At 39.1% G+C, this 9,562-nt stretch overlaps 1 protein-coding gene across 1 annotated transcript in view; it reads right to left on the bottom strand.

Moving 5' to 3' along the window:
- LOC106964609 (neuronal acetylcholine receptor subunit beta-2-like) overlaps nt 1-6,834 on the bottom strand; it is a 16,807-nt gene extending 9,973 nt beyond the window's left edge. Inside the window, exons 1-2 of the mRNA XM_015060231.1 lie at nt 6,226-6,834; nt 2,306-2,451 (exon numbers count right to left, since the gene is read on the bottom strand). Coding sequence (XP_014915717.1) covers nt 2,306-2,451; nt 6,226-6,271 — 192 coding nt within the window. The 5' untranslated portion in view covers nt 6,272-6,834. The remainder of the gene's footprint in view (nt 1-2,305; nt 2,452-6,225) is intronic.
- Between the last annotated feature and the right edge of the window lie 2,728 nt (nt 6,835-9,562).

Below are 9,562 nucleotides of genomic sequence, written 5' to 3'. Positions count from 1 at the left end.
CACCATTTTTTTTTTTTTTTTTTTTTTTTTTTTTGTGGAAATGATTATGTGTGTGTGTGTGTGTGTGTGTGTGTGTGTGCGTGTGTGTGTGTGTGTGTGTGTGTGTGTTTTAAGAAGTATCCAGTTAATGCAACGTAACCGTATATTTTCTACACAAGTAAATGACCCTCACTGATGCAACAGGGAGTTCAGGTGATTTAGCAGTGGTTAGATTTTATGTCATGAAATCCATGAAGCTATTTAAATCAAATGAGTTTATTTTAGAGAGAAAATGATTAAATATTAGATAAATATCTATGCAGTCAGATACAGAAACAGTGTAGATTTGTTACAGAGATCTCATCAACTACAACTAGTAAAGCAGCACAGAGTCTGTTAATTAAGCTTTATGTCATACTAAAGATATTGCCTGGGTCAGTTTTGCATCTCACACCATAATTTATATTTTGGACTTTTTTTTTCTTCATAATGCAGTGGAGCCTCCTGAGAAACAACAGAAACTTGTCTGGTAAGGTGCTTTTCCAGTATATTAAACAGAAATCTATCAGACATGGTGTAAAGATGGAGTGGGAGGATGAATTATCATCTTAATATCAAATTATACTTCTTCAGTTCGATGTTTTGTTTCACAAAAAACCCCCAAAAGGATTCCACCAAAGTCAAGAGTGTAAAAGAGTTGATTAAAATCTGCTCCCATTCCTCTTCTCTCTTACTTGTGTTAACAACGGTAAGCTCACGTTTTTAGTAGCAAAAACAATGTTGCAGTCAGTTCTCGTCTGGAAATTAGACGCTCAGCAGCCTCTCCGGGTCCAAGAGGCTCGGCGTAAGATGGGCTCAGGGAGAGCAGCTGATTAAAGATGCATGGCGTCAGAGACACTGGGAAGTTGTCTGCTCAGAGCCCAAAGGGTTTAAAAATAAAAAATAAAAACAGCGGAGGTACAGTTCTGCTACAGTTTGCTCACGATGCTGCCTTATGTTGGATGATATAAAAGGATCGGCTGTCATGTCACCAAATTAAAGCCCAAATATCTGGGTTTTCGACCCAGCATTGTGGTTTTCTAGTTGAAAAATCTGGATCCCCTGAAGTAAAGTTCAGCTCTTTCACAAAGGGTGGCCCATTCTGTGGAAATCTGGAACATTTTATAGATGACATAAGGAGCAATAAAACTAAAAATACTAATTTAAATATTAAAACACTGGCTTACATTGCAGCATTAAAATGGCCTCTTGGCTTCTGGTCTCATTGGAGCGCTGAGTCTGTCAAGACGGCGACGTCTTGGAGGCTTTTCAGAACCAGGATTGCGCAGCTCTCCGAGAACTGTCCACAGCTTGAGATGTTGTTTCATAACCAAACCACACTGACAAAAAATATTCTGCCCTTCACTTAAAAAAAAATGCAAATATTTACATATTGATTTATGTTTATCTGAGTTATGTTTATCAGCATAAGTATGTTTATACTTATGCTGTGACATGAAAAAGAAAATCCAAGTAAAGCTAATTTAATTTTGTCAGGTAAATTAAACAAAGCTGAACTTTGTATAAATTATGAAACTGTTTTTAATGTAGTAAATGAAATTCGCAAAGTACGCTGTAAAATCTTAAGTTAACATAATAAATCTGAGTTTGTTGTACTTCTTTAACAACCCTTAAAAAGAAAATACTTGATTGAAACAGTCTCATAGGTATTTGGTGTTTTGAAATACTGAATGAAACACCGTAAAGATTGTTCTTTTGTTTTTTGTTAAGATAGGCTCGTAATGCATTTTCTGAAAAATATTACAATCTCTTGTATCTTGAATAAATATTTTGGACCTTAATACTAGATATATTTGTGTAAATACACTAACTTGATTTTTGTTGTTGATTTCACAGATTCAGTTTTGTTAAATCTACTTCACCACAGGATCTTTTTTTTTTTTTCAGTGCATGTTTTAAATTTCTCCAGAGCTTTGTCTCTAACCTGTCTGAGGTCCCTTTGCTCCTCATGAGGCAGTTTTCCTTGTTAAGTTGCACCAGATTTTGTTTAGAGCTATCATGATAAAGAAAAAAGGAGCTAAATAAGAGCCAGCATAAATTGTCATGTCTAAAAAAACACTTGTTTTCCTTAAATCGCACATTATCGACATGAAAAGTTTAAGTGAGAAATTAGAGACACGTTGAAGGGGTATAGAAACTTTTGCAAAAGGACTGTATAAAATCTTTATATTATAATTGAAATATTATAATGGGTCTTCAATGTACCACTGAAACTTGTCCCAAAACCCAATTTTGACGATTACTGCAGATCATAAAGTATACTCACGACACTGATGAGCTGCGACAGAGAAACCTGTATGGAGATGGTGACCTGTTGGCTCTTATTCACCGCAGGTCTGATCAGCTTGTTGTAGCGCTCCGGTCCCAGCAGGTGGTTCACCAGCCGCTCCTCAGCATTCTCTGCTCTGCTGTCTGCAGGGCAGAAAAGCACGAGCAACAAATACGCCCCGACTGTGTTTAATTTCATATGGCTGCAGGCTAAATCATCCATTAGGAAAAACAGACACAAACTCATGTGAAAACATTACATCAATCAATCAATAATTAATGTGATGGATAAATGCCATTTGTTCGTCCTGTGGTGAACCACAATGTCAGGAAGCTTCTTTTTACAAAAAAAAAAAACAAAAAAAACAAACTGACTTAGCTTCTCTCATGTGTTTAGATGCCAGTTGGATGTGAACAATAAAGCTATTGATGCCTAACCCTATCACTATTACACCATGTTCACGTTTGCTTTGTCGATGTGATTGGCTGAGCATTTTGCAGACTCTCTGAGAAGAAAAAACTAACAGAAATCCAGTCATGCATCCTATGAGACAACCTCTCGAAGCTTTGTGTTTGCACAGCTTTAAATGATTGGTTATGTAAAAAATAGAGCCCAGAATAACTTGGAGGCAAAATGGGTTGTTTCTTTTGTTTTTTTTCCGTCTCATGACATTTGCCGTCATCGTGCCTCTGTTGTCAAGCAAACTTACAAAAGCAAAACAGGCATTAAATATCTAGATGGCTTGCTTCATTGTGCCACATGAACTGCCTCCCTTTTTTTTTTTTTTTTTGCAGTAGATTGCGTGCAGCGAGGGCAGATGTTCTTGTTGCAGATGCACCATGCCGTTTCGACTTTTATGTCAGACTGGGTGTTATTTGTTTCAGTTCAAATGGGGCGAATAAATGCATTAAAGCTAAATGAAACAACCAGTTTTCAGCTTATTTCAACCCAAAAGGACAGCTAGTTTGCTGTGCCGCTTGCAGAGGGAAAGCTGGGTTAAACCTAAGGATGACATAAGTTAGACTCTATCCTAACATGTTGTGCAAAAGCTGAGTTATTTCCCATTTCTTTATATTTTGTTTGCATGGAGAGAGATGCCCTTGCAATCTTTAAATTATTTTTTTTGTTTTGTATTTTGCACAACTTTTATCGTCCCCAGTTCTTTAACTGAACCTACGTTAAAAAAAAAAAAGAAACACTTTGGCAACAACGGTGTGATTCCCAGAGGGGTTTTTACTGAAATAATTGCCATCAGGTTGGATGAAGTTCTCTCAGACTTTCTGAGATGAATGATAATAGCCTGATGTAAAGTGAATGGCCCAGCTGGTTATCCGTCTTGAATCAAATTTAAAATATATGAAAAGAACTGAAATGGGAGTACAAATAAGACACACCAAGAACATCCCGGATTAAAACATTTCCTATAGAGATCGGGTCAAAATCCCACCTGAGCGATGATGCATTGATCTTTATGCTAGGTTTTTTTGAAGTCGTCCTTATCAGAAAAATGACTTTGAATTACCCAATATTGAGACATTTCAAGAAATAAATGTTCAACATGTATTCCCTGTTCCATTAAACTCACGATTTGTGGACTTACTTGTTTTGATTTGATTGTATTTGCTGGTTGCCCTGGGTGTTAGAGACATCCACTGTGAGTTTTGTATCAAAAGGCAGATTAAAATATAACATTGACTTGTTCAGTACTTATTACTCTGCTGTATGTGGATTCAAATGCCTCAAAGAAGCACAGAAGGACAGAATCAGTGAAGTTATAGAGCTGCCATTTTTAATCTGTGGATTTCACCACAGCCGCTTTGAATGAGCACTGGTGCCAAATACAAATACGCAGCACTAATCCAGCACAAATCTTCTGGCCTTTTAAGGAAATGCAAACACAGAGAGCAACACTGTAAAGGACTCAGAAGGCTGCTCAGTCTCTCTGAGTTGTACAGTACTTCATCCTATAAATTATTTAAAACCTTGTTTACAGAGATATGTATCCTGATGGGTCCAATAGGATAATGCTTAACCACGTTTTTGTTTCTGTTAAGTGTATCGACTGTAGTGAGTTGCCCATTTTATTCATTGATGCTGGTAAAATGTCCTCGCTGTTTGATTCTGACCCAGAGGAAAATGCTTAATGTGTCAGTTTAGTGATAAAAGAAGCCAAAAAAAAAAAAAAAATCCCACAAAGCTCCACAAAACAAGAATCCAGACTATTAACAAAGAGATTCTTTTATAAACCGAGAGCCACTCAAGTGTGTTCTCTGAGAGAAGCGACGCTAGGCTTTCTTGGATACATGAACAAAAGTAGCCCTCGGTGAATTATTCAAAGAGCCCATCTGCTTTTACTTTTGAATATTTTTAGAGTCTGCACACAACAACTGTCCAACCTTCCAGGTAGACGGAAGAAAATATCTCTAAACGAGAGTGAGACAGATGTTACCCAACCGTGAGTTTCAATTAAAAATTAAGTTAGGAGATGATTGTTTTCGCTAACATCGTTGCATTAAGAGTTGTTGGAAATTCTACCACTAATACTTTGTGCGAATCCCTTTTTGTCAAAAGGACAACACTTAGCAAGATTAATCACTCAATCTATTTCTTCTACAGTCTTTTTTGAGGAGGTCTGAATGAAAAAGGAAAGAGGTTTTTGTTTGGGATCACAATCCTGTTGAAAGACCTAATGGCATCTTTAGCTTATGATCCTGTTTGTATGAAAATATTTTTCTCATAATGCCTTAAGAGAGGCCATCATGCCATTGCAGCATCTTAACCGGCTTAACGGTGGACATGAGGTGTTTTCGCATTTTCATCCCTTGTTTTATACCAGACTCACAAGAAGTGCTTCTTGCTGAAAAGCTTAATCTTTGTCTTGCCTGATTAAACACAATGTTCCAGTTAAAAAAAAAAAAAAAATTATGACATTATTCTTATCCAACCAATAGGCCTTCACATGCTCTCTTACTATGAGCTCTGGATATTTATTTTACCTCATCCAGTGCCTGGTGGCACGGTGTGTTATGGCTGCTTCTCCAACCCAGAGGCTAAAAGAAACTGACCTCTGCATCATTTTCTATTTATACCCCACAGAGCAAGCCGGTCATTGGTTAATAATGAAACATTTCTATCCACAGAGATCAACTTTAAGATTAAATTATTAAATCAAATTATGGATTGGCTTACAGATTTTTTTAAGCCAGGGTTGATTTTGTTTGAAGGATAGTTTGTCAAAGTGAGAATAAATGAACACAAAATAAACCATATAGATTTTTTTTCACTATGAAATGATGCCAAAGCAATAATCGATTAATTGGAATGTAGGCTTTTAACACAACTTTACCAGGGCTGCCAACAAATGTGTTTAAAAATGGCCGAATAGTGAAGTTGGTGGCTGAAAACGTTTCTTTAGCCAAAAGGATGAGAAAGTGCAAACAAGTTATTAAATGAAAGAGAAAGAAATTCAAAACTGAACAGTATGTCCCATAATGCGTGCCTCGGTGTCTTATTATTATTATTAGCAAAAACTGACAAAAACTCAGTCAAAGTGGGGGATTTATGTGCAAATCAAGGCCAAGTTACATTTTTAAGGAACCCGAACATCGTTCATGTACAAACGTGTATGTGTGTGTGTGTGTGTGGGGGGGGTGTGTGTGTGTGTGTGTGTGTGTGTGTGTGTGTGTGTGTGTGTGTGTACAGGGGGGGAGGCACGTCGGTCATATCTGAAGTAGTCCAGAGATCTGTGTGCTTACATTGACATCAGCACCATGGACAGCGTCTATTTCCTCCTTCGGATCATAGCACTGAATGAATTCTCCACTAACACGCTGCTAGTCTGAACGCACTGGAATCGAAATTCATGTTTTTCATCGTAAAGTTTTACGCTTAAACGCAAGGAATCGAACATAACTTACTTGTAAGCGACAGAATGAGGACCAGGAATAAAGGGCTGGGTGTCATCTCCTTCCCGCTTCCTTGCACAAACTTGGTACTTTCCGACGCTGCTCTTCAAAAGAAGAAATTTAAGTCCATTTAATGACGAAATTCAATCAGTGTAGTCCATCGCGATGAAACAGGATGTTTTCTTTCCCACAGTTTCAGAGCAACTCGTCCGGTTTTAGATACTTGAATTTTTCAGAATGGAAAACATGGGAACATGGAGACAAAAAAAGGTTCACAGCCTAAAAATTGATTGTCAAAAAACACATTGTCGTCGTTTTATCTCAGAGCGTCAAAAGCCACGCTGTTTTTTCTTTTTTTTAATTTGTATTTCTTTTTTTCTTTCCGCCGCAAGCAGCCACTGTCACAACGTCGATCCAGATCAAACAGCCAGAGACGAGATCCACTTTGGCGTCGCTGTTGTCTCCAGAAATTTCAAAAGCAAACTTCTTTCTCTCTCTGTGACTTGACCCACCTTCAACCGGCGGAAGTTTGCAGATCTCTAATGAAGCCTCTGATGCGCTCCCGCTGGAACCGCGGCGCGCACCGGGAGCGCGCTTCAGCTATCACTGTCGATCCGTCTGTTACCGCTTGGAGTCAAACTGACTGAGGAGACGGAGCTCATTCAGAATGAGCAGAGTCCCCATTTGACTTTTGGGGGTTGTGTGTGCGTGTGCGTGTGTATTTACAACTTTGACATTTGCAAGGTATCTAGCAATTTAGATTAACTTCTACAGAGCTTTTTTTGTAAAAAAAAAAAAAAAAGAAAAGAAAAAGTTCTAGATTTATTAACATCAAATCTAAAAAAGAGGACCAGTCAAATATTCACCTTGTGGTAACATGGGTTGATATTCTCTCACATCGGTCTCTTTTCTGTTTGATAAAGGTTCAACAATCCAGTTCAGAGGATGTTTAGCTCAGCAAGTTGTTTCTGGAACAATTAGTTTTCCTCTCTCCATTCATTCATGCATGAATGAATGAGGGTAGGTGCCTATGTCCAGGCAGAGTATACTCTGGACAGGTGGCCAGTCCACCAGAGGGACACAAAGAAGAGACAACCAATTCACACACACACACACACACACACACACACACACACACACACACACACACACACACCTAGGGACAAATTACACAGACTAAATAACCTATCAGTATTCACAGTGAAAGGAAGCCATAGTATCCGGAAAAACTCACACAGGAAAAACACACGCAAGCAAACTCAATGCAGAAAAACCTCAGGTTGGAATTTGAACCCAGTACCGTTTTGCTACAGTGCTACCAATTAGAACCACCATGCAGTCCAAGTTCTGAAGTCCTGGTGTGAAAGCAGCATGTGGGACTAATTGATCCATGTGCCGGCTTATTTCACTCACCATTATACCTGATAGGAGCTTGAGAGACATTCAGATTCATTTGCCAGTAGCTGGATGGGTTGGTTCCCTTTTGGGGGGGGGGGGGGTTTCATTATCAGGACTGTTCAGAACTTGGTCAGTCATTAAAGGTGAGTTCCATTCTTTCTTCAGAAGTTGGTTTATTTTTGAGCCAGTAGGCACGGATCACGTCTGGGCCAGTTCTTAATATGTTGAACTGTTTGTTGGAGCCATTGAGGAGATCCGTGTTGGCGTTCACCATTTGAGCATGCTCAGAGGCACAAAGCAGAATAGACCAGAACGTTTTGCACCTTCTTCAGACTTTTTCTGCATATGCGACTCCTGGATAAAACACCTCGGATTCAAAAGTTACAGGCTTGTCTTGACGACGAGGTCTTTTTTCATGCTGCTTTTCTCAAATTTTCCTTCTTTTTATAATTCTAATGGAAACACGGGCGGGATTCGCACCTTCAGGTCAGGAAACGGGTGATTTACTTGGGTGGCTTTATTGACGTAGTTTGCATGTGCATACATCCATCACGGATGAGGCCGTATAACCAGCCTTTACACGGCCCAGTGGAGATTTCAATCTGCTTTAATGGAAATCCGTGTCTGCTTCAGTCAAGTTAACTGGCACAAGGTTGCCACATTTCACAGCAGCTCACAGCGCACTCACTCACTAAGTCTTCTTCTCCATCATCACTTTCCACTCATCCGTGCAGATTTTGGGGGTGAGAAATAAGAGCCAAGATAGTACGAGCTATTTCTGTCGCCTTACACTCAGGACACAATGCATTTGCTAACAATCAATACATAAAACAGGTGAGTAGCTACAACAGTAACGATTTATGTTTGTTACTCTCTGTTCTGTCTGGGTTCTGTTTTCTTTTGTAAATACAATATGAACATATGCTCATCTCCATAGATTAGAAATGCATATGAAACATGCATTTTTGTCCTTTACTTTAAAAAGTAAGACTTTTGTTTTCTAGATTCATTTCTCACAAATAACATGTTTATTTCACAATTTGATGACCTTGGCTTACAGCTTATAAAAACAAATTACAGTTTCTAGAAAAATCAAAATATTGCATAAGGCCGACGACTTTCGATATGGCAAACAGAAGTGTGCAGTAAGTCGGTGACCTCGCAGCTTTCCAGGTTTCGGTCACTCACATTTTATGTGAGGGGGGTTATCCAGAAAAGACTCAATGAAACTTTCTTCCAACTTTGGTGGAAGAAAAAGGTGCGGCTGAAAAAATGTGGACAACCCTGTGTAAACTGTTGATTCACTGAGGCTCCAGCTAAAGTAACCTGGGAAACCGTAACAATTCAGCAATAACACAAGTATTTTCCTTCTTGTGTCATTCCTTTTTTTTTCCAAAACCAGCTGTTGGTCACAGAAGGTAGTCACTCTGAGTTTAAAAAGCAGTAACGCAAAGACTGGTTTGCAGGTCAACCTGCTAAATGTTTAGAGATGATCTCGGGTTAGCTTGCCGACGGCGTCCGTCGCCGCAGTTTGAGGTTTGGAGATTACAATGTGGAAATGTGGATTTGAGTTTCACAGACACGCTGACAGGAGTGGGATGTTGTGACAAACTGAAGATGCAGATGGATTTCATTACGGAGAGGAATTAAGCGTCCCCCCCCCCTGCCCCCTCTACCTACATGATAACTGTACCAACACAGATCTGCAATCCATCATCAGTGAATTAGATTCCAGCTTTTATGTTGTCTGTCAACATGTATCTCATTTGTGTGGGGGGCTGCAGCTTGGCTGATTTCTGAATTTGAAATTCAGAAATATATATATATCTGTGTACAGATGTTCCTGTACACAGATGTGTACAGAAACATCTGTGCAGAATATGGACTGGAAGCCCCGAGGTCAAAATGGGGGACACCTCCAAAGGTGGTGGAGAATGACCGAGCTAAGATC

The sequence above is a fragment of the Poecilia latipinna genome, unplaced genomic scaffold, assembly GCF_001443285.1.
Source record: "Poecilia latipinna isolate Pla-1442-1.1 unplaced genomic scaffold, P_latipinna-1.0 Scaffold1695, whole genome shotgun sequence".
Lineage (NCBI taxonomy): Eukaryota > Metazoa > Chordata > Actinopteri > Cyprinodontiformes > Poeciliidae > Poecilia > Poecilia latipinna.
This window is presented reverse-complemented; position numbering and strand designations above follow the sequence as displayed.